Source organism: Benincasa hispida, chromosome 5, assembly GCF_009727055.1.
Source record: "Benincasa hispida cultivar B227 chromosome 5, ASM972705v1, whole genome shotgun sequence".
Taxonomy (NCBI): domain Eukaryota; kingdom Viridiplantae; phylum Streptophyta; class Magnoliopsida; order Cucurbitales; family Cucurbitaceae; genus Benincasa; species Benincasa hispida.
In genome coordinates, this window is record NC_052353.1 from 4,006,507 (window position 1) to 4,033,255 (window position 26,749).

The following is a 26,749-nucleotide window of genomic DNA, read 5'->3' on the forward strand; positions in this document are numbered from 1 at the left end:
CATAAGTTATATAATATCGGTTTAACAAAGAACTTACTGGCTTAGATTAAGCCTATACATCTATAAGGACGTGACATAAGTTCTATAATATCGATTAATAGAGAATTTACGTAGTTCGGACTAAGCCTATACATCTATGGGTAAACATATCGAAAATATTTTACTTAATATTCCAAAAATACGATTACAAAGAAGAGAGTATGAACTCAAACACTCACCACATATATGCTCTCATACACCAAAAGTATATCTACCATTTCACCATAAATTATTTCCGAATGAGATTAAAAATTAATTATAAAATATTTGAAATTTAAAAACCTCACCCTCTTTGTTATATATTATATATAAGTATATTCTAAGCTACATCTATTTTTGTACATCCATCCCAATTGTCCAAAATCATAATTTAGTGATTCATCACATGACAAATTCTTCTTACTTCTTATTTGAAATATTTTATTTTACTTTTTTTTTTTGTGTGTGTATGTTATTAGAGTGGGATGCATCCAAATATTCCTCTTGAAAAATAATGAAAAGTGACTAGTCTTAATTATGAAGGTTAGCAGAAGAATCTCGGCATGATATTGTTCTTCTTCGTCTTTTTTTTTTTTTTGTTTAAACTTACATAAGTTTGGTATTAGGGACAACGATCCTCCAAATATCTTCATAATTATTTTCGTTGAACAACGTCTTCATAGTTTTATTTTTTGTTTCACTAAAAAAACTTCATACTAATGGGGATAATTGCCTCAAATTATAGACATATCTTCTCTAGCTAAAATGTCAAAACTTTATTTGCCGTCTTAACATTTGGTTCAACGATTATACCTGAAATATATCACATACTAATTATTATATATTAATTTTACTTATGTATCATGGATCTTCACCTTCTAATTCTAGTGAAAGATTTAAAACTATTTGTTTAGGCTCAACATAAAATGTTACGAAAAAGACTTGAATTCTAACTTATTGGTTAATACCACAAAGGTTCCAAATAGGAAAGATTAAAAGATTAACTTTGGAGTAATTGTGTTTTGTGTAGCAACTTAGAATATGTTTGGTTTAACTTTTCAAGTGTTTAATTTTGAAAATGAGTCATTTTGAAAAAAAAAATTGAAGTATTCGAGAACCACTCCAAATAATTTTTTAGTGTATTTTAAACAATTTTTATTAAAAAATTTAAATAAAAATGATTTTTTGAAAAACACTTATTCTTCTAATGAATTCAGATTATGTGAAAATTTTAACCCTTTTGGCTGGTTTTTAAAGTAACTTTTGAGATTAACTTCCTAAAAAAATCTCGAACCTCCTCTAACTAATTAAAAATTCTATTTTATTCTTATTCTATAATATATTTTAACATTTGAGTTTGAAATATATCAAACACTTATTTACTTCTATTTTATAGGTAATTTTTTAAAAGTGTAACTATTCATAATTATTTTAAAAACTATAATAATTCTAAACTGAATCTAAATCCAACTTTTTAAAATTTATAACAACTTAGTCCATGTATTTTCAAAACAATTTAGTCCTTGGCCAAACAAAATTACCATTGAGTTAACCTTACTTTGATATAAAAAATAAGTTAGTTACATAAAGAATAAAACTTGATTAGTTATTTCATCATAGGAATTAACTTGTAAATTAGAAAGTAAAAGAATTACAACTATCACATGATAAAATTTAAGGACTAAATTGTTACGAAGTTTGAAAGTAAAAAAGACTAAGATTTTACATTCTAAATTTATAAGTATGAAAGTATTTCCAAAGACTAAGGCCATATTTACCAAATCGTAATAAAAATTGGTGTAATCGGAATGAGACTTCAGATTCCATTGATGAATAAAACGTAATAGGCCTAAATCGCAAACACAATTGAATTGTTTTTTTTACCGCGTTTACCAAAATTATGAATCTATCACATTTTACTATTATCATTACTGCTTGACTTTAACAATAATGGTAAAGGTAACGATAAAAATGGCAAATTCATAATTTCCAGGTAACAGTAAAAATGGTGGGTCCTACGTAATTTTTAATTGCAATCAGATTGAACACTTTTTATTTCTCAATTAGATTATACGATTTGATTACAAATTTCAAAGTAGGTCCCATATCTCATTAGGATTAGAGAAAGAAGATAAACAATAACAAAAGTAATCAAGTAAGGCCACTTTTTATATTATCATTAATGGATTACTTTTCAACTGATGTAAACGTGGCCTAAATTGTTATATGTCAAAATTAAAGTTTAGATCTAAATTTTTTCAAATGTAAGTACAAGAATTAAAACGATACGCACAACAAGACCAAAACATATTTTTAAGACAAAGTAAATAATGGAGGTGAAAAGTAAATGATATGTAATGGCATTAAAGTTATAGTTGTGTTAATAGAGAGTTAAATTATATGAATGGAGCAATTGACAAGTGACAGTTCCACTGAAAGATTTTTATTATACATTTACTTTGAAAGCTTTGTGTAACTGTAGATGACATGAGAGAAGAGGGACAGTAATCTATCCTTTTTGAAAGGGACACACTCCACTTCTGATTCCTCCATTTATTGCCAACTTTTTACTCCATTTCCTCTTCTTTTTTCCTTTTGTGGACCCTTTTGCAAAATATTCAAAATCTACTTACTTTCATTTGTCACTTGGAAGGGATTGAAATGAAGAAAAAAAAAAAAAAATGACAGAAGGTAATTACTTGATTGGAAATTTACTTTTAAATCTATACTTACATTTTGGTTTAGGTAAATGGGGCTAGAGGAGTGAACTTTACTAGGAGAAAATAAGTGGAGGAAGTATTGCTGGAAGTATTGATAAATTATTGACATCGAGGTATGTAGAATTTTGTTGCTTATCTTGTTAGATATAATGAAAAGGTCGATTTACTTTTCATGTCGATATCAAATTTATGAATACATAGAAATATTGATAAAAATATGAATATATCAATAAAAATTTGAATAATTTATTGTATTGTCTTGTTTTAATCTTGAAGGAAGATTTGTTTTTTCCCACAACAAAATAATTGAACTTATTATTGTTATTATTTTATTTTAGGAAGTGGGGTCTATATAGTTCTATAATTTACACAATATTTTAACTCAAGGAGGCTACAAATTTTTTTAAATACCAATTTCTCAGTAATTGAAAATGAGACCCCCAAAAAAAAAGGAAAGAAAAGAGACAATGTGGAATTAATATTTGATCCAATTTCCTCGCGATTAGGCGGGGGAATGGGGGAGGGAGTGGAAAAAATAATTTTCCGTGAGCTAAACGGGGACGGAGAATGCATTCTCCGTTCCTGCCCCGGCCCTGACCCCGTCCCGTTCCCTGTCCCCACCCCAATTAGTTTTTTCATATTTATTTAGTATGATTATCTAATGTTATGTTGTTATTATTATTATATAAATCTTACATTTAAATTTCAATCTTGATTATTTATTAGGAAACATAATGAATATGTTTAAATTGAATGTTTAAAATTAGATTATATATGTAAATAATTTTATTTATATTTATTTCTTTCTATTAAAGAAATTAATTAGCTTTTTTAGGCCAAAATTTGAGTAATTTATCTTTAAATTCAAATTGTCATATAAAACTAACCATAATAAACAATTTAGTGATAAAGTTAATTATTTAATTAAAATTTGCTCACATTAGTGATTTAAATTAATTAGCTTTTTACAAAAAAAAAAAAAAAGTAACCTGAAAAAATTTCTCGTGAGGAATCCGATCCCCACGAATTCCTCGTGGGGAATCCCTACCCCGATCCCCATGGAGAATTTCACGGGAATGGGGAATGAAATGGAGAGCGGGGATGAGGAGGGAGAATGACATACCCGCCCCGCCCGATAGACATCTCTACTTAGAATCAATGGGTTATGTACTTCACAACTAAAATGATATACACAAATGAGAAATAATATGTAAGAAGGGACATTTGTGTTCCCAATATGAGTGTAATTAGATAAATAAAGATACCAATTACTATCCAGAAATCTTGTATGTAGCATATTTAAAATTGCTAATTTTTTTTTGTTGAAAAATTGGCCAAGTTTAATCCTTTGCCATGATCATATGTCCTAATTTGTTCTTGATGGTGGGTTGTTAAAAACTTAGTTTGTCAAGGACATTGGGTGACCCTTCCCTTAAGAATAATGTATCAACTTTTATTCGTGGACTAATTTAGTTAAAATTATTCGAGGGATCGTTTACAATGCATTTGATAATTTTAAATCAATAAATATATAAAAGAGAAACCACGAAAACAATTCAAATATATTTAATATGATAACATGTTAGTATACATACACAAAATTATGTCATTAATTTATTTTAGAAAAACGTAAAATATGAATTAAAATGATTACATCTTAAAAGTTAAAAAACTAAAATAGATATAGCGAAATTTTAAGGACTAAAATATAACAAAATTTAATGAGGGAGAGTAACTATGTTAGGAAAAACAAACTAAATTGAGTAGAATGGTAGAGAGAGAGTAATTATATTGTAATTATAGAATAAATTGGAGACAGTGACTATATGTAACTATGCTGGCGGCTGATATATAATAATAATAGCAATAATAATAATAAATAAATAGATTAAATCTTGTAAGATATGACCAATCCACTTGAGCCACATGTGCCAAAGTTTTTAGTTTCATTTACTATTTATAAGGAATTCTTTCTAACACCTATTTTTCCAAAAAAATAAAATAAAATAAAAAAATAAAGTTGAATATGGAATTTCTTTGGTGTCAATTGAGTTATGTTCATATATATTGAGAGTTCATTTATAATTAAATTATATTTATATTTCAAAAATGATTAAAAATATTTAAAAAGTTGATTGTGTTCAAAAGATTTAATATGCAATAATTTTAGGATTAAATTACAAAAATATAATGAATTTTGTACATTGTTTTAAAAGTACCCTCGAAATTTCAAAAGTTTTAATAATATTATTAAATTTAGAAAAATATTAAAAAAAATATCCTTACAGCTAGTTTTAGATTGAAATCGTTAATACTTTACTTCAAAATACTTGTAAAATTTCAAAAATTTCAATAATATTCTTAAACCTTTTCTAAAAAAAAGTTTTAAAAAATCATTTACTCTGCTCTCCTTCAATATATGACTTGATACTATTCTATTTGTCCCTACCTTTTTCAATATTCCTCTCACTCCCCTTCTTCTATTATCCAATCTCTAAAACCACACCCTTCAATTAAGGTATATATGTGCTAAATCAAGAAAGAAGACCACATGATTATGGAACTACCAAGAGTCCTTAGAATTTTAATAATGTTAGTTAGTAGTTTAATGTGTGTTAATACATCTTTTGAATTTAATATACAACACAAAGAAGCATATTGAAAATTTTAGATATACTTTTGAGGATAGTCGTTGGTAGGAGGGATAAAAAAGAAAGTATGTGCACTAAAAAATTGTTGTGATGAAGACTTTGTTGATCCCTTTTTATGTTAAAATTAGTTTATTTGTTGTAATCGGTTAAGAAGATTCCTCATGATAGAAGATGATATTCCTTTGTTCTTTCTTTTTATATTTGGAGATCCATTGTTTCATTGAATTTTGAGGGGAGATTTTGATTCAGAGAATTTGTGTAATTTTGTGGGACTTTATGCTTTTAACTTTTATGTTTTTTTACACTGTATGATTGTAGAGAAAATTGATGTATGAATTGGACCAATTGAAGAAAAAATGAGAGCATCAATCCGAAAAAAATATAAGGGTACCTGAGTTGTTTTCAATTGAAATTGGTTTCAATTAGTTCTTTTCTAACTCAATATAATTTCAAAAAAGTTAATTATGTTGATAAGAGCATCTTTATTATTATTATTTTTTTATATAGTTGAGTATTAATGTAATATTTGAAATTCAGAGTATTTTTTAAAAAGGTATTAACGGTTTCTATCCATATACTAACCGTAAGAGTATTTTATTCATTATTTATAAAGTTTAAGAGTGTTATTAAAATTTTTGAAACAAAGTATCAATGATTTCTGTCATCCATGACTAAGAGCAAGAGTATTTTGAAACCTTTTATTTTGAGAATTTTAAATGTATTATTGAAACTTTTAAGAATTAAGAGGTATTTTTGAAACAAAATAGTTCAAGAGTATTTTCTACCAATTATTCTATTTTTATTAAAAAAATATATGCATTAACTTTCTTAAACTAGTTTAATCAGCAGATGGCTATGCATGATTAAAATTATGATGTAATGTATTCTTTTTTCAATATATTTATATTTTTGTAATTCATAAAGAAGTAATTTGAATTCTACTTTCAAACTCTCTAGTTTTCATGGTTTTTTACTCTCAAATTCAAACGTCAAAGTGTGTGTGGCAAGCACTACACATATGTGTAGGTATTCTCTTTTACAAGCCACGTTCGTTCTTTTTTTTTTTTTTTTTTGTGATATAATTTTACCATAGGTGTCACATAAATGTCGACTGCATTTTTCCTATCTAAATTTAGGTATATCAACAAGTTTCATCTAAAAAAATCAATGGCAGTGGGATGAGTAGCTTATGTATCTAGATTGTGAGGTTTTCTTTCCCTTCTTTCTAATTGCGTGAAAACCTTAACATGCCCCTCAACATGGTGTCTTTGTAGGGTCATTATTCTTGGTTCAGATCCTTTATTTTTTTTGGCTGAGTACTCATATGGAATTCATGAAGCTCTCTATGTCATATTAGATAAATATGAGGTTCCATTTAAAAACTAATTAACAATGTGGTGAATAGCCAAATATATTTTTGATTACATAACATGGGGGTCCATCTCAAAACAAGTAGGGATAGTCTCTTCACTCTTGCAAGATAAGTGTCATGGACATCTTCCAGTGGGAATGAGATCACATGGATAGTGTCAGACATCATGGGCGTGTCAGAGATTTCGGTATACACCTGGTATGTAGTTTTGATTCTGCCTGGACACGGGAGGGTTCATACCTCGATATGTCAAGATGTCTAGAAAGCCTTGAGTTGGAAAGTTGTCCATGGGTCGGTTTATGATGGTTCTCAATAAGAATGCCCAAGTAGGACAAAGAAAGTGATGACATCTCAAAACTCGGGATGACATCCAGAAGCATTAGTAGGACTCGATAGTTTTCGATTGACACGGTACTTGCCTGATTTGTTTCGATAAACATTGTAATGACCGATAGAGCCCGATAAGCATTATTCGAGATAACTGAGATAAGTATTGTGACAACACAGAACTATAAAGTCCCATTGATGATTCTGGATGCCATTCGAGTGTCAGGATGTCATCAACTTTCTTTCTCCTACTTGGACATGCTTATTGAGAACCATAGTAAACCAATCTATGAGAAACTTTTCAACTCGAGGCTTCTTGAACATCCATTCATTTGGACATATCGAGGCACATGACCCCTTGATGATTTAAGATTTTTAAAAATTGTGAAGTCTCCCATCTTTCTATGTGGAATTTGAAATTTCAATTTCATCAAATTGAATCCATATGTTGCAATTTTTACCCTATCCATCCAATAATTAAAAAAGCAATTTAAACAACTTCTTAAAACTCATTTATTTCATTAAAATAAAGCTTTACATAAAATTGACTTTTTGCCAACGTAAAGTCATAATTACTGCATATCAATAATTCATAAATTTCATATAGAAAAAAAATTATCTTGTTGTGAAATTGAGGAGCACAACGGGAACATAGATATGAAGAAAATATAATATAATAATAATAATAAACAATATAATTTAAAATAAAAAACTAAAATTATAAAATTGGATAATAGAAAATTTAGTGGAATTGGAAGTAGATTTCTTACTAATGGGTGTGAAATATTAAGATTCACTAGATGTCACTATTTATAGGCAAAGTGACAAGTAGGATGTGGGCTTACATGGACACCAAACATGAATAATTACAAGGCACATGGACAACATTAAAGGTGACACGTGGCTTTTGGTACACTAAGAAATGAACATCTATTTATTATTATAATATTCGTAATACTCTCCCTTAGATGCTTATATATATATATAAAATATGCCTCGTTAAAACCTTACTAGGAAAAATCCAATGGGAAAAGACCTTAATGAAGGAAAAAAAGTACATATTTCATAAAATATATATTCCTAAAAGAATACAATATATTTACTTTCCCTCATAAAAACATCACTTAAGATCTCTGAGTCGCCGCATTTCAATATTGTGCATCAATTTTTCAAAAGTTGCCGTTGGTAATGGCTTTGTAAATAAGTTTGCCAGGTTATTATTTGAACAAATTTGTTGAGAGTGATATCGCCATTTTCTCCAAGATCATGAGTGTAGAAAAGCTTCAATGATATATGCTTTGTTCTATCTCTTTTAATATATCTTCATTTGATTTGGGCTATGCAAGCTGTGTTGTCTTCGTATAATATTGTTGAAATATTTTTATTAGAAGACAAGTCACATGTTTCACGAATATGCTGACTCATTGACCTTAACCATACATATTCTCAACTAGTCTCATGAATTGCAAGAATTTTAACATGATTTGAGGAAGTGGCCATTATGGTCTGTTTTACCGATCGTCATGATATAGCAGTTCCTCCACATGTGAACAGATAACGTGTTTGAGATCTAACTTTGTGTGGATTAGATAAATATCCAGAATCTGCATAACCAACTAGATCAAAATTTGATTGTTCCTTTGAGATAACGGAGTATATGCTTAATTCCATTCCAATATTTTTTTGTTGGAAAAAAACTATATTTTGCTAATAAATTTACTAAAAATGAAATATCTGGTCTTGTATTATTAGCAAGATACACAAGTGCACCAATTGTATTAAGATATGGTACTTCAGGACCAAAAAGTTCTTCATTATTTTCTTGAGGTTGAAATATTTTTTTTTTTTATATCCAATGAACGAGCTTCTATTAGAATATTTAATGGATGAACTTTGTCCATATAAAGTCTTTTCAAATTGTTTTTTGTATAAGTTGACTGAAGAATAAATATTCCATCTGCTAAATGCTCAATTTGCAAACCAAGGTAAAATTTTGTTTTTCCAAGATCTTTCATCTCAAATTCTTTCTTAAAATATTCTATTGCCTTTGAAAACTCTTTAGGAGTTTCAATTATATTCAAGTCATCAACATATACAGTTATAATAGCAAATCCTTATTGTGATTTCTTTATAAAAATATACGGACTTATTGGATTATTTTGATATCCTTCTTTCAATAAATATCCACTCAGGTGATTGTACCACATCCGTCCTGATTGTTTCAATCTATATAGTGATCTCTGTAACTTTATTGAATATCATTCCTCGTTTCAGATACCTTTAATCCTTCTGGGATTCTCATATAAATATCATTATCAAGAGATCCATACAAATATACTATTACTACATCCATAAGATGCATATCTAGACTTTTATACATAGTTAACTCAATTAAATATCTTAATGTAATTGCATCTACCACTAGAGAATACGTCTCCTCAAAATCAATACCAGATCTTTGTGAAAAACCTTGTGCTACTAGTCTTGCTTTATATTTTGTGAGCTCATTATTTTCATTTCTTTTCCTCACAAATACCAATTTTGTATCCTACATGTTTAACACCTTCTAGTGTTCGGACTACTGGTAAAAAAAACCTGACGTTTTGAATGTGAGTTTAATTCTGCCTTGATTGCTTCTTTCCACTGAAGCCAATCTTTTCTATATTGGCATTCTTCAACAACTTTTGGTTTAGGATCCTCATTTTTAGACATAATATCAAAAGCAACATTATACGCAAAAATGTTGTCAATAATTACATCAGTTCTATTCCATCTTTTTTCCTGTCATGATATAGTTTATTGAAATCTCATTATTGTCTTTAGGTATTTCACCTTCCTCACTAGTCATGTCAAAGATTTATTTATAGATATTTACATCCCCAGTCAAGTCTTTTTTACTATTAATTATTTTTCTTTTTGACTATTAATTATTTTTCTTTTTCGAGGATTAACCAATAGAGCTACACTCAAGTTACATTTACACCACGATTAATTACATCACACTCAATTCTTGCTTTGTTAAGAAAAGTAAATTAGAAAAAGTAATGAAAAGACTAATATCTTATTTGATAACCATTTGATTTTTATTTTTTAGTTTGTTTTTTTAAATTAAGTCTATGAACACCACTTTCACCCCTAAATTTCTTATTATGTTATCTACTTTTTTATCAATGGTTTCCAAAACCAAATATATTTGAAAAAAAAAAGGTTTTTAAAAACTCGTTTTTCTTTTTGGAATTTTGCTAAGAATTTAACTCTTATATTTAAGAAAAATGCAAACTTGATAAGAAATTGAGGAGAAATAAACTCAATTTTCAAAAATAAAAAATAAAAAACTAAAGACTTCGTTTGATAGCCATTTGTTTTTTGTTATTGTAAATTAACCTTATTTCCTCTCATTTTTTACAATGATTTTAATATTTCTTAAGTAAAAAACTTGAATTTTTAGCCAAACTCCAAAAACAAGTTTATTGTTTTTAGTTTCTAAAACTTGGCTTGATTTTTAAAAACATTGGTAAAAAAAATTAGAGATAACAAAACAAGAAATATAGAGATGAAAGTTTATAAACTTTATTTTCAAAAAAAAAAAAAAAAGGGAAGCTAAAGTCCTGTTTGGTAATCATTTTGGTTTTTTGTTTTTGAAAATGAAATCTATCTCTTCCTATTTGTTCCCATATTTTGCATTTTTCTCAAGTGTAAGAGTTGGATTCTTTACCAAATTTCAAAAACAAAAAAGTTTTTAACACAATTTCTTTTAATTTTTAAATTTTGACTTGATTGTAAAAACATTGGTCAAAAGTAGATAACAAAACAAGAGATTTCGAGATGAAATGACTAATCATTAAAATTAAAATGGTTACCAAACGTATATACATAAAATATGTATATACCAAAATTTCCAAAATCCAAATTATATACATAAAATTAAAAACTAAATAGTTGCGAAACGAACTTAAATAATTATCAAATGTGATCTAATTAATTTAACTCGAAAACATGTACTCTTGACCAAATACGAGGATATTTATAACACATTGGACAACAACGTGAGCCCTAATGAAACCACTCTTCTTGGTTACTCTATTTTGTTTTTCTCTATACTGTCTTATCAACAGAAACCAACTGCCCAAAAGTTCTCTTCCATGGTTGAAAGGCATTCAACTCTAATCACGTTGTGATTTCTCTAATTTTTAATTCATTATCTTACAAATTTCAGAGCACAGAAACTAATGACATAGAGACAAGCAAGTTTCTAGCTGACATTAAATTTCAATAAACAAGATAAAACTTCAAAATTCTAATTACTAACCAACTTTAAAGTCACCTACAAACACATACATGTAACTTTCCATTCTCGACTAAAAGGTCAGCCGTTTGAATTCTTGATGCCTGCTCGTCGGTTAGGTTTTTCTTTTTTTTCATTCATTTGATGCAAGGGCCTTTGAAAAGGGAAAGTCAGAAGAATTTAATCAAAGAGGATTAATAAAAATAAGAACTTTGAATCTCACAACAACATTTGGACAGGATTGATCAAATTTCTATAACCCTTTATTATTTTTTTTCTCCTCAAGACAGTGAAATCAGGCACATTTTGTACTAATTTAACATGTGAACTGCATCTGCAGCAACTTTGTGGACTGAAAAAATAACACAACATTGAAATAAAATTAAAAAATATATATATAGCAAAATTTGGAGTTAAAAAGAAAATGAATAGAGACAGGAAGAAAGAGAAATGTAGGAAATATTAAACCATGGTGTTTAATTTTAAGCATATTACATTGAATATTACTGGAGAGTACAAATTTACAAATAGTAACACTGCTAGTATTTGCATCAAAAGCAGAGATCTACACCTTTACACAGTCTTCTTAGAAACTTTTTCAGAAAAATTTATTCATCAAAGCCAAAAATAAAAGAGGAAAAAAAAAATAAAAATTGCTTCAAATTTTCCAAACCCTAGCAGAAGTAGAGAGAGAGAAAACCCTTAACTTATTCAAGGTAAAAAAAAAAAAAACATATAAAATAAAAGATTTTAAACAAAACCCATGATTTAAAAAAAGGTTTAGAGCAATACCCAATTGGGGAATTTCTTTTCTTTTTGAAAATTTTGCTCTTTTTTTTTTTTTTTTTTTTTGTAATGATGATCATGAAGGTTCACCATGAGATGTGTGGTGAGTTAAAGGCAATTGAGAAGAAGGTGGGCGCTTTCTTTTCTTCTCATAGCTAATTCCTCTTGCTTTTGATTGCAAATCACGAACCTCACGAAGATACAATCTCACAGCTCTAGCCCCAAATGGATTGGCTTCTGGTTTCCCACCATTCTCTTCAAAAGCCGCTCGAAGTCGTCCAACCAACGCGTCGAGGCTCCCCCATGCCTGCCTTAGAGGACACGGGCACGGCGCCGGAGGGTTTGGTAGCCCGTAGAAAGGGCAAATAGCCGTGTGCACTTTCGTCTTTCCAAATTGATCTAGATACCTGTCGAACTCGACACAAAATTTTACGTTCTAACTTTTTATATTATCAATTAAAGAAAGACAATTACTGCATAATTTATGAGAAAAAACGAAATAGACTAGCAAAGAAAATATAGAACGATACAGAGATTTAAGTAGTTTATAATTAACCGTGTGGTAGCTATGTCTACAGGCAGATAGAGAGAGCAATTTTATTATCTACCTGAGGAATTCGAGGACATGAGCTCCACTGCATCGAGAGAGGGCAAGCGGGGGTCGATGATTGTTGAGATATTGACCGAAAGTTTTCCAATCGCGACGTTTTTGATTCTCATATCTACTGCTGGAAGAGGAGGTTGTTGCAGCTTGTTGTTGGTGGTGGTTGATGCTGTTGTTATTGTTGTTGATGATGATGTTATGGCTGCTACTACTTGAGAAGTCCATCCCTAATTTCTCTTTTTCTTTTTTCTTTTTTTGGTTTTGTTTGTTGAAGAGAGGACTGTTTCTTCGCTAGCTGCTAATATTTGAACAGAAAAAAGGAATTCTCTCAAAGATATTATGTGTTTGGTTTTCAAGAATTCAGGAGAGAAAAATTACAAAAAAATAGAAAGTAAATCCCAATTGTTTCACCAATATTATGACAATAATGGCAAAATTGATGTAACAATTTAGGTTTTTGCCATAAAAATCTCACCTCAAACTCAAAGGTTCTTCTCTAGGGTTTCTTCTTCTTCTTCCAATTTGTTTTCCTCCTCCTTCTTATAGGCCTGTGGATATTGGGATTGTAACCAACAAGGAAAGCAACAAATTAAAAAAACGAAAAGGGTAAATAAAAAGATGGATTTTTGATGAGATAGGGAACAAGATTTGAGAAGACTACACAAGAAGGCTGTTATCTTTCTTGGACTTTCTCTCTAATGGTGGGATTTGGGATTTTTTTTTTTTTTCAAAGGAGAGATTTTGTTTTGGAATTGAGAAGAGTTTGAAAGGATATTGGTTTGGGGTTTTTCTAAAAAAGGTAGAACAACTAAGTTTTTTTCCTGGTTGATGGGATTGTTTTTCTATTCCTTTCTCATCCAAACTGTATAGTCAGTGAGAGAGAGAAAGAAAGAAAGAAAGATTTGAAGTTTCTGAAATTTGGTGTGTTTTTGTGGGGGAAGAAATGCACAGTGAGTTGAATTTTTGGAGACAAGAAGAGGTTAGATTTAGCAACCTTTCTTTCTGTATGAGTTGATTGTTTACAATTGCAATTTTTTTTTTTTTGGTGGGTGGACAATTTTGCCCTGGATATATACTAAACATCATAAGATACTCTTTTTCCTGTCTCTGTCTTTCGTAGGTGTAATACTACTAACTCACTCTCCCCCTTATAAGATTAATTACTCTCTCAACTTTTACTGTTCATTCACACATAACTTTCCTGACAATGCTCTTTCATCAATAATACTCTCCCACTGGATTTGTGCGTGTTTGGATCAATTTACTAAACGTTGAGATTGTTTTTTTTTTTTTTTTTTTTTTTTTTTAAAAAAAAAGACTCAAATGAAAACTTTATGTATTGAACCGGAGAATCGAAAGTGTTGTGATTGGAAAATGTCGGTGCTACCAAAAACATACCTCAAAGGTAAAATTGTTGAGTTTCAAAACTTAGAGACTCAAATTGCAACTTAAATCAAATAACATGACTAGATTTTCCTTATTATTATTATTATCATCATTGTCTCTTCTATTTTAGTTAAATAACATTTGGAAATGGAGAATCAAACATGTTACATTTTGGTGGATGATATAATGTTGTGACTAACTAGTTGAGTTATTGCAAACATGAGCATAACTTACCAAGATTTGGGATGTACTCATTTCCTTGAAGTTAGTGGTCCAAATTTTTATGTCCCATATTTTTTTTTGTCCTAAAAAAGTAAACTAGTTGAATTAGTACATTATGGTTGGAAAGTCTATAGATTAAAAAAAAATTGTACAAACTTTATGTTAGAGTTTGGAATTGATTATATTTGTTTAAGGGTGTTTAGTGCTTGCTCATGGTTGTTGTCTCTGGAAATGTCTTGTAGGATATCTCTTGAGCTGCCGTTTCTACAAAAATATTTTTTCCTTATTTCTTTTCCTACGATTCTTTGCTCTCGAGAATTCTTTCCTTATCTATGTTTCTACCGATAATTGAATGGACCAAGTTTCTTTTTCCCATTGAATCTTTTTAAGGAGAAATTGTTGTCTTCTTAGGGTTGCCGATTTTGATTGAGCAACTTTAGTGTTTGAAGAGTTTTGTGACGACCGAATGTGAGAGGAGAGATTATGAAAATTTGTTGTTCGTGAAGCAATGTTTGTTGAAGTGGAATTTGTTAAGAAGGTTGTTCTTGATCTTAGGGTGAGTCCAAGAGTTTTTTATTGCTTGAGAAGGGATTCTCTAACTTAGGGGGAGCCTCAGTTCATCAAGTGAAGAGATCTTTACAACAAGGTGGGAAGATTACAATTGAGAAGTATTCTCACACTTAAGGGGAACCTAAGTGATTGCTAACTAATATTCACATACTTAGAAGGCCTAAAGTTTCCTTGGGAGAATGTCTCACATTTAGGAGAAACCTAAGTGTTCATCTATTGAGTTAAGTTATTCGTGTGTCATTGTCCTTGTTATCTATTAGGATAAGTATGCCATTATAATTACTTAACTCCATATTAATAAAAGTATCATTCCATAGGCATATTTCCTTCCAGAAGTAAGTGGCATTTCGTCGAATTGAGTTACCAAACAGTATGTTATGTCTTTCTTTGTTTATCTCTTTATTTTCTGATTGTTCTTAAAATTATAGACACATATCATGTGTGACATTGTTGTACTATGTATGGTTGAATATCTTTATTTCACTTTAGATTCGAGTTAGCTAGTATTGGTTATATGGATAATTATTCAGTTAAATTATACAAAATATTATTGACCTTTGAGATAGGTTTCAATTATGTTTTATAGTTTAAAAAGTTTCATATTAACATTGGAACTTTGAATTTGTTCTGAAATAACATGTACTTACACAGTTTTTTCAATTAAAATGATGATGGAAATTGACACAACTCATCATGCATAAAAAATTGCAAGACTTTTATTAAGTTCAGCAGAACATATGCTGGGATGATGGACAAAACTGAGTCTTGACTTCTTTATCAAGGGTTTATATATATAACTTAACCAATTGGACTTAATTAGATTTAGTCTTAATCGGAATCCACATTGGAAAGATAAAAAGAGATTTATAACCTTTAAAACATACCAGAGATACTCCTTCTATTATCAATTAATTTTTTTTTAAAAAAATGCCATAGACTATTTTTATAGTGCTTGGACGCACTCCACCATAAAATGCTTCTTTTTTGTTACATGTCGATGAATCTCTCTTTCTTGCCTTGTCTTTCATGTGCCCATATTGCCCCATTCCAATATCATTATAATAGTATGATATTGTCCACTACGTCAAAGGTCTCATACTAATAGATATAGTTGACTCCACTTATATATCCATGTTCCTCCTCTTATCTAGCCAATGTGGAACACTTTGGTTGCATTCCCAATAGAAATACTCCTTTCTTTATCAATTGATTCTAAAATGAAACTCTATCTATATCGAATATAGTATCAGAGCTCATAAAACTCAAACAAATACTTAGTAGAAAAAATGAAGAAAAAAAGGATCCAACCCAAAAATGGTGAATCCAACGAGACAATTTTGAAGGGACATGTTGAGAATCCCACATTAAAATGGAAGGACATCAAAATCTTTAAAATATATCAGATGAGTTACTCCTCTCGATACCAATTTGATTTTGAGTTAAATTTTTGAATGATGAGAGTATAATTTAAATCTAACTATAGTGTTCAAATATATTCTATATAATTTAACGATAATTCTCTAACCACAAACCTTTTCTTGGATAGATGATTGTAACCAATTTAGAATTAATTATTCCTACAATCCCCTGTGCTTAAATTAAATTTGCATATAAAGCATGGATATAAGTTCCCTTTAGGTTTAAATGTCATTTAGTTTTGTACTATGTTCAACTTTATTCTTTATATTTTTAATAAATATTAAATTTAGTCTTTTCAAATTAATTTTTTATCAAAAGTGATTACATAATAATACTTAACTTTGTGAAAATCTTCTTAAAGTTTAAAGTAGAAAGGCTAATGGTTTTTTTTTTCTGGTTGAAAAAATCAACAAATGAATGAACTAGAAGTATGAGTTAAATTTAAAATTGGACATGATCCAAAAATATATGGACTAAAATTGGACATGATCTGAAAGTATAAAGATCGAAATGATAGTTTGATCCTTCATTTGAGTACGATTTGTTTTTGTTTTTGTTTTTTTTTTTGGAAAGTATGCTTATGAGAATACTACTTTTATAGATCAATTTCTTTTATTTTGTTAAATCTACTTTTCAAGTATGTTTTGAAGATTTAAGGCAAGTTTTGAAAAGTACAAAATGTACTGATTAACTTGGTTTCTAGTTTTAAATGTTTAAAATTTATGCTCATTGTTTTTCCTAATTTTCTTATCTGGATTATCATCTTATTTAAAAAAAAAAAACATTTTATTCTTAGTTAAATTTTAAAGACGAAAACAAGTTTTTCTGAGAAGAAAATAAGTGTTCATAAAGTCGATGGTCTAAGCATCCTCATATGGTCACGCATACCATTAGTGGCTTTCGTCTTTCCTTCAAAATTGATAAGGAGATCAATTGTTATTGTGCCTATTTTTGATAGGGCTCGACTAAGGAAAGGAAGATAGTCCAATGAGTTAGCTGAAAGAATCCTCGTAAAAGAAAGTGTTATAGGGGAATGAGATTGAGGTTAAGAGATATTAGGTTGTTCAACTAGTCTATGCTTGTAAAGCATAGCTAGAGAATTTTGCTAGGAACTTTAAAAGGAAGGTATTTTGAAGGCAGCGATTTCCTGAAGACCCCCTTTTGAATTAACCCCTCCTAAACTTGGAAGAAGCATTCTTTGAGGTAGGGAACTCTTTTTGAAGGGGCATAGATGGAAAGTGGAGAATAGTGTCCACATTTAACAATGGATGTGGATTTGATATGAAAATCGTAGCAATTTAAAAATTAGAAAACCTTTTGTTAATCCCAAATATCAAATTCTAAGACTCCAAAATCTATTTCATGTCAGTCCAAAGGAAAGGATTAGATTTGAATTACCTTTTGATCAAAAACTAAGAGATAAAAAGGAGTACTGCTTCTCTACTCAAGGTTTGAACACTCCACAAGCAAGTTGATCAATCTCACCTAAATGCTAAAGCATGCAACTTAACATATAAATAGCAAAATTCAAGAGGCTCTCCTGGCTAAATTTGAAAGTGTGTGGGGTTGATACCCTAGATCTCATGAGTCTTGTAGTTTGTAATTATACTGTACAAATAATTTATTTATCTAATAAAATAAGAAGTATTTTATTTGACTTTTAGTAGCATTAACCCACAAAACCAATAAATTAAGATCCAAGGTTATCTTCTGTAACTTAAACATATATATGGAGACATACAGGTGGATCATAGGTATCTTATCCTGGTGACATTACAAATACAACCCCGCTTTGTAGTTGTTACAATTGTTGTAAAGTGTTACAAATGATCTGATCTTGATCACATGTGGAGACATGTAAGCGAGGGTGTTTTATATGAAGAGTTTGTATAAGACTGGACCACAAAATGAATAGTGTCTCTATATAACACTATTGATAGAAGAGACTTACATTTCATCAGGATAACCATAGGTGACTTGACTTGAATCCTAAGTGAGTTGTGAACTCCTGCCTATGAAGATGATCCTTTGGTCTACATGGATGAAAGTGGCCTATATCACCAACTCAGTATGCCTACCATTTTGGGGATTCGTCTAATTGTGGAGCTGGGAACGTAACTTCACAAGAAGGAATTCACCCCTTCTTTGTAGTTAAAGTAAGTAGAGAAATTACTCTCTTAAGGGCTGATTCCAGTGTTTGAACAATGTGGCGCTACACTCTCTCTTGGGCCGAGAGGGGTTCAGTTATAGTTGGAGTATAACTTATTGTTCATTAAAGGGATCAGTGGTACTTAAGGAGTTAGATGTAACTATAGGAACAAAATGGTAATTTTGGTTTAATTGTATTTACGAGCAATTGTGAAGAGTCAACGTATTGTTGATTGATTATATCCAATTGACACAAAAATATATTTATAGTGCGAAGAGTGCAACTATCGTTCTTTAGTTGAGTGACCAGTAGTTAACGAAAGTTGGTTAATTTAATTAAAGAGTTTAATTAATTGATCAAATACCATTGAAGCTTCAATCTATAAGTCTATAAGGTCTCCTCGGTAGCTTAATTGAGATTAATGAGAATCGAATTAATTTTGGATTAATTTGAATAGTTCAAATTAATTGAAAGAATTAATTATATATGATATAATTAATGTAATGTATATGATACATTATATTATAAAGTTAAATGAGAGGAGAATACATATCTGAATATGATTCAAATATTAATTGTATGAATGTAATTCATGTTTAAAAATTATAGGTTAAATTTAATGTGATATGATTCATATTAAATACTGTAGGTTAAATGAGAGAATATTATACTATAAGTTGTATTATATGTGATATAATATAAACTATAGGTTATATATTATATTAGATATGACATATGATTTAACATAGTAAGGTAGTTATTATATATATGTATATATGTTTTTATATTAAATTAATTTAAAATTGAAAAATTAGTTTTAAGTTTTAAATTATTTGTAAATGAGGGAGTTAACTCCCTTCCCCTTCTCTCTCTCTACTACGGGCATGGATGGGCAGGAGTTGAGATCTTCTTTTGGCATCTTCACCTTCCATTCTTCTTAGTAGTACGTAAGATAGAACTCTCCAAGCAAAAGAAATAGATTCTTTTCTACAACTATTCCTCTCAACAAAAGCTCTCTTCATGCCAAAATTAAGAATGAAACCCATTAAACTCTTAAAGATTCTTACCCTCAGAGAATACCTTGGTTTTCATTGTGGTGGTTCTGGAGTTGGCCTTTTGGTTGCTATAACTTTTAGGTGTTCGTATTCCCAGGAGAATTCGAGTTTGGATCGAAGAGGAATTTAGTAAAGTTTTTGGTCTTCAAGGGTAAGTGTTTTTTCCCATTAATTCCTCTTAAATTTTCTATAAAGCATGTCGTCCTCTGAAAAGAAAATTAAAAATTGGGCTACAATCAGCGTCCGCATCAGGTGTTCACACATCCTTCAAAAAGCACAGAGGCCAAATTTGATTCATGGTAAAACTTATCAAAACAACCTAAAGGCAAAACTTTAATAGCCTCCCAAAGAAAATCCTATTGCCACATCATAGTTCATAATACAATGACAAAAGTATCCTTACTTAAAATATTTAAAAAAAGATAAAATTGAAAAATACTAAAATTACACCAAAATTATTTAATGAAATATAAATAATAATTTGATGCCTTGAACGATTTATATCATCCTCTCCTTCTTTCGAAAGTTCCATTCTCAAATCCAAATCAAAGCTTTGTAAAACAATTTTAAAGTCACAAGAAGAAAATGATGTTAATTTTCTTAGAATTCACTTGGACAGTCTCCCTTACAAAGCAATTTTGTAATCATGAAATGTCAAATATTGACATCATCTTGGTTTTGTCTACTTTGAAAAGAATATCAATCCTTCCAATCCTCATTCAATTTGTGACCATAAAAAAAAACTAGGTATAATCTTTGAGCTTTGTTTCATAAGTAATAATGTGTTATCATCTTGCAAAAACTCAAAAGAAAAACTTTGGTTGAAGCTCACCTATTAGAAAACAATCTCTTTTGTTAAAAGAGTGAAAGATTTGTTGGATGATCAGAGAAGTTGGAACTTGAAAGGTTTCGGTTGTTAGAGTCAACTTTCTAATTGCTGATGTTAAGGACATTCTTAATACCCTTTAAGGGAATCAACACAATAAAGATAAAATTATATGGAGCTTAGATTAAAAAGAAAAAGGTTTTTTACAGTCATGAGTCCTTGCTACCATACTAAATTTCTCACAAAATGGGATCTCTTCCTCATCCTATAGAAAAAAATCCTATTTGAAAGTCATTCTAAAATAATATTAAGGCAATCCCAAGAACCAAGATTTACGCATGGAGAATCGTCAATGACACAATCTATAATCGTGCTAATATTAAGAAAATGGATTGATTCTAACACCATTTGTCTATTTTGCAAGAATCTAGAAAAGACAACTGGTCATGTCATATAGTTGTGTAAGTTCTCTCGAAAAGTGTGGTGTACTTTCTTCGCCAATTTACTTGACTCATTTGTTGTTTCTAGGGAAGAGTGGTTAGGAAAGAATTGTTGTGTTTGGATCGAAAACAAGCTTAGGGGGGTTGATCTTCCTAAAGCCTTTTGTGTATTGTGGAATCTGTGGAATTATATAAACCACCTGCTCAACTTAGGAGCCCATTGCATGAAGTTTGAAGTTCACTAGCTATGTGCTGAATATGATTGATAACTCTTTGATCTCCAGTCTTGGGGAGCTAATGTGTTTCCTACATTAGTGAGATTGAGGAGTCGTATGAGACAGAACATGTGGTCCCCTCCCCTGGATGGTTTTTGGAAGCTTGACAATTGATGCATTTTGAAGCAAGGAGAAAAAGGACTAAAGGTTTGGGTTGAGTGGTTTGTGACTGTCGAGGATCTTCTATCTTCCCTGATTACAAACATTTTGATCATGGATGACCATTCAAAACACTAGAATGTGAACCAATTAAATCAAGGTTATTGTTGAAAGGGGAGTCGTGTTAGCCCTTTATTGAGGAATCGAATCCAGTCAATATTATTAGTATACTCAATAAGTCGTTAGTTGATCTCTTAGAAATTAAGAATGTGGTTGATGCTACGATGGAGCTTGCTCATTGTATGGGTGTCATTTCTTTTGTAAAGTGCAATTGTTCATGTAATTTTGTTACTCACTTGCTCGCATGAGCTGTTTTATTTGTTTTTGTGCCCTATCTTCTTCTTCTATTCAAGAACTACATGAGGCCAGTTGGAACTCTTGCTTCCCTGATTAGATGTTCTCCTTTCTTCACGAGGATTGTGACTGTTGTTAGTTTGTTGGTTGTGTAGCGTTGTTTTTTTATTAAAAAAGAAAAAGAAAAAAACTACATTTTTTAGTTTACAAAATTTGGTTTGATTTTTTAAAATAAAAGAGAATGGGAATAATTAAATAAAGAAATCAATTATATTTGGAAGTAGAGTTTATTTATGGAGGATCCAACAATTGAAAAATCCAAGAATCTCACAATTTTTATAGGAGACATGAGCTACTCCTTCTCATTACTAATTGGTTATGAGATAAAATTCCATGTTATCTAATATGATTTCAGAGCCAATGAAGCCCAAACAAGTAATAGGTTTATAAGAAAAAAATGGATCCGGTCTAACTATGGTGAACCCAAAGAGTCTCCATCTTCAGGGGACATGTTGATTATCCTAGATTGAAACTATCAAGGGACCTCACATTATTTATAAGAAACACGAGCTATTCTTATCATTGCCAATTGTTTGTGAGATGAAACTCCATGTTATCTAATATTCATAAACTTAATTTTTAAAACAAAAAAGCTAAAGCTATCATGCTTGGTAACCATTTTGTTTTTGAAAATTTACACCTATTAACACTAATTTCATCTATTGGTTTATATGTTTTTTTTTGTCTATATTTTACCAGTATTTTCAAAATCAAAACCAAAAATTTTAAAACTAAAAAAATTCAAGTAATTTTCATAAACTTATTTTTTGTTTTTAGAAATTGGTTAGGAATTCAAATGTGTTTACATATGAAATATGAAAACCATAAGTAAGAAATTATGAGCAAACAAACATAAATTTCAAAATAAAAAACTAAAAGTGAAATGATTATAACCAAGTGCCTAAAGTCTTGAATGATAACTATTTGTTTTTTTGAAAAAATTGCTTGTTTTCTCACAATTTATTAATAATGTTTTTCATCTTAAATATGTAAACATTTAAATTCTTAATTTTTGGCTTGGATTCTAAAAAACACTCTTAAAAGTTAGATAACAAATATTGCAACTAATAAGTGAAAGAGTATGTCTATAGGCTTAATTGTCAAAAATCAAAAATGAAAAACCAATACCCCGTTTGGTGTTCATTTCGTTTTTTATTTTTGTTTTTGAAAATTAAGCCTATAGATACTAATTCTTCCTTCAAATTTCTTCATTTGTAATCTACTTTTTACAAGCCAAATTTTAAAAACAAAAACAAATTTTTAAAAACTACTTTTTTTTAGTTTTTAAATTTTGGCATGGATTTGTAAACCATTGGTAAAAAGTAGATAACAAATAAAGAAATTTGGAGATGGAAATAGTGTTTATAGACTTAATTTTCAAAAACAAAAACCAAAAGCGAAATGATTACCAAATAAGGCCTTAAATTTTAAAAACTTGTTTTTGTTTTTTGAGTTTGACTAAGAATTTAACTATTGTACTTAAGAAATATGCAAATCATTGTAAGAAATGGAGAGAAAATAAGCTTATTTTTCAAAAACAACAAAAAAAAAACAAAATGGTTACCAAACGGGGTCCAAATGATTATCAAACGTGATTTGAATGGTTATTATTTAAAAAACATGAGATTTTATCTCAAAACTAATTGAATATTAGTGAGAACAATATCTCATATATCTGATAAAATTGTGAAGTCTCTCTATATTCAACAATTATTAAACAAATTTTTATTTTTATAATTTAGTTAAGAATTCAAATATTTATATAAGAGAGATGAAGAATATAGTAATTAAAGAAATTGAAACATAATATACTTATAAAATACAGAAAATTAGAAAAGAAATTTTGTCCACCAGAATCAGAGTTATGATTTTATAGATAGCTTAGCTTTGATATGTAGAAAGTCATCTTCACCATTTTGACAGATGGTTGGATGTGTTTGACAATTGGACAAAGTGGTTTAATGCATGGTAACAGATGAAAGTCTGATCTAGCAGTCAAATTGTTGTAGCCTCTTTATTTTCTCATGTGACCCTTCTCTTGAAGGGCATGTCGAAGAACCACATTCAAAAAATTTTAAAAGGGACTTTGTGATCTTAATAAGATAAACGAATTACTTTTCTTATTATCAATTAATTTGAGATAAAATTCCATGTTAAGTAATGTGATAAGAGTCTATAAAACTCAAACGAGCATTTGATAAAAAAAACTCAAAATTGGAATATAAATCTATAATGGTCAACTCAAATAGACACCATCTAAAGGGAGCATATTGATCAGGATCTTACATTGAAAAAATCAAAGGGATTTCACAATCTTAATAAGATCAATGAGTTGCTCTTCCCATTGTCGATTGGTTTGGAAAAGAATTTCATGTTATCTAATATATGACATCGGAGCCTATAAAGCACAAATAATGGGCATTTGATCCAAAATTGAGGATCTGAACAAAAAATGGTGAGATGAAGGAGACAACTTCTTCAACGGACATGTCAAATTGAAGATCCCACATTGGAATAATCAAGAGACCTCACAATCTTAAATAAAGTAGATGAACTATTCATCTCATTGCAATTGATTTTTATGATGGAACTATGTATTATTTAATACATTTAATATAGATCCTATTTGATAAACATTTTATGTACATTTTGAAAACTAAGATCTCGTTTGGTAACTATTTCATTTTTTATTTTTGATTTTTGAAATTAAGCTTATAGACACTATTTTCACCTCCAAATTTATTTCTTTGTTATCTATTTCTTCACCAACAGTTTAAAAAACCAAGCTAAATTTTAAAAACTAAAAAAAAGTAGCTTTTAAAAACTTACTTTTGTTTTTGGATTTTGGCTAAAATTCAATTATTGTACTTAAGAAAGATGCAAATCATTGTAAAAAATAAAAAGGAAATAGGCTCCATTAAAAAAAAAAAAAAAAACGAAATGGTAAACAAACGAGGCTTATAAAAGTAATTCTTCTTTTTTTGTTGGAGTATGGCTTAGAATTTCAAGTGTTTAGTTAGAAAAAATGAAAATCATGGTAGATAAGTTATAAGAAAATGAGCCTAATTTTTGAAAAGTAAAAAACTAAAAGTTAAGGCCCACTGAGATAATTATTTTGTTTTTTTTGTTTTTTGTTTTTTGTTTTAGAAAATTACCTATAGACATTATTTTCACCTCTAAAATTCTTTCTTTGTTATCTATTTTTACCAATAGTTTAAAAAACCAACCCAAATTTTGAAAACTAAAAAAAGTAGTTTTTAAAATTGTGTTTTTATTTTTGGAATTTAGCTAGGAATTTGACTATTATATTTAAAAAATATGACAATATTGTAAGACATTATCTTCACCTCTAAATTTCTTCCTTTGTTATCTATTTTTACCAATAGTTTAAAAAATCAATCCAAATTTTGAAAACTAAAAAAGTAGCTTTTAAAATTGTGTTTTTGTTTTTGGAATTTAGCTAGGAATTCGACCATTATACTTAAAAAAAATGACAATGATGGTATAAAATTGAGAGAAAATAGGTTTATTTTTCTAAAATAAAAAATAAAAAAATGAAATAATCATCAAATGGAGCCTAAATGGTTATAATCAAACGTGAGCCAAAATAATTAAGTTTTTATAAGATGAGGTCTTTTAGTTGTTATGGAATTTGGAAACACACCCTTGTATCTCGTGGAAAAAAAATTTGAATGTATCCTTTACCCAACAACAAAAAAAAAAAAAAAAAAAAAAACCTTAAACCTCATATATATATTTTTTATCACTGATATGTTATTAGTTGAATTATGCTTTAATTACCTTAAAAAACTTTGGAAGCAAATGTTATTTCATCGACGCTACAACGAAGTTGGTACTCTAAATCTTTAATTTTTATTGATTGTTCTCTTATTCTTATAATGCTATAAAATGAAAATGATAAGTCTTAGAAAGAGAAGATTGAGTTTTAAGAGAGGTTAATATGCCTTAACTACATTAAAAAAAAAAAATTATGCTTATATTAGTTATTAATAATACATTTAAAGAAAAATTACATTTTCAATCTTTGAATTTTAAAAAATATGTGTATTTGTGCTCGAAGTAAATTTACTATTATTTTAAATAAGAAAAATTTTCACAAATAGAAAAAATATCAAATTATTTATAGAAATAGTAAAAAAAAAAATGCTGATAGAAATCTATCCGTGATAGAAACTGATAGTAAAATGATTACAATTTATTATTTTGTGTAAATAATTTTCCTTCTTTTTCTATTTTTAAAAAATCACTCTTTTAAAGAATGATAATACATTTTAAACTAGAAAAATAATATTTAAAAAATTTATCTCTTCTCTCTCTCTTTAAAAAGAGGCTGATTGAGATAATATAAGATATCTGAAGTTATGATGTCTGTGTTTGGGTATAGAGTTGCTATATATGAGTTCATATATCTGTATTTTGGTGTGCAGAGTTCCTATATCAATGCTACTTGGTTCAATTTTTTGTACTCTAAAATAATTTGTCTATATGAACACTATTTTTTTTATCTTATAATTCAATTATTATATCAATTCGGTTTTTTGTATTCAATTATTGTTTTTTAAATAATTTTTATTTTTATTGTTTAAAAAAAAGTCAGTCAAAATTTAAGATTAATTGTAAATAGTCAACGAAGTACCAACATTTAAAAATACAAAATTTAACTCTAAGCTAGGGATGGATGTATCAACTTTTTTTTCTAAAACATTTTTCCACTTTTTAATACTATATATATATNTATATATATAATTTTCAATCATGACTTGAATTTTGAAAAGAGTCTTCAAAAATTCAAAAGTAAGGAAAATAAAAAATAAAATAAAACATAGAAATAAACGAGTGAAAATAGTATTTATAAATTTAATTTTTAAAAATTACTGGGAACTAAATGGTTATAAATTGTCAGTTAAATATTTTAATGAGACATTTTTTTGCTTCAGTTTGATTTTAGGAATTTCGTTGAGGTTTTTCTCATATATATTCACACATGAGTTTTCTATTGAGGTTTTATAATGAGCTTTTGAATAGTAGATTTTGAATATTGATGTTGTATATGAAGAGTTTTTTTTTTTTTTTTTTTTTAAAAAAAAGAAATTGTGTACAAGAATTTAAT

The 26,749-nt window shown here is 28.8% G+C and overlaps 1 protein-coding gene across 2 annotated transcripts; it reads right to left on the reverse strand.

Moving 5' to 3' along the window:
* Positions 1–11,848: 11,848 nt before the first annotated feature.
* Positions 11,849–13,815, reverse strand: LOC120078205 (protein LIGHT-DEPENDENT SHORT HYPOCOTYLS 3-like). Of its 2 annotated transcripts, none has more exons than XM_039032431.1 (3): positions 13,239–13,815; positions 12,768–13,058; positions 11,849–12,566 (listed from the first exon to the last, which is right to left on the reverse strand). In XM_039032431.1, exons 2-3 carry the CDS (start codon positions 12,986–12,988, stop codon positions 12,236–12,238), a joined length of 552 nt encoding a protein of 183 aa, XP_038888359.1. In that variant the 5' UTR covers positions 12,989–13,058; positions 13,239–13,815; the 3' UTR covers positions 11,849–12,235. The 2 variants fall into 2 exon arrangements, with proteins under 2 accessions (XP_038888359.1, XP_038888358.1); XM_039032430.1 differs by having other exon boundaries at positions 12,768–13,061.
* Between the last annotated feature and the right edge of the window lie 12,934 nt (positions 13,816–26,749).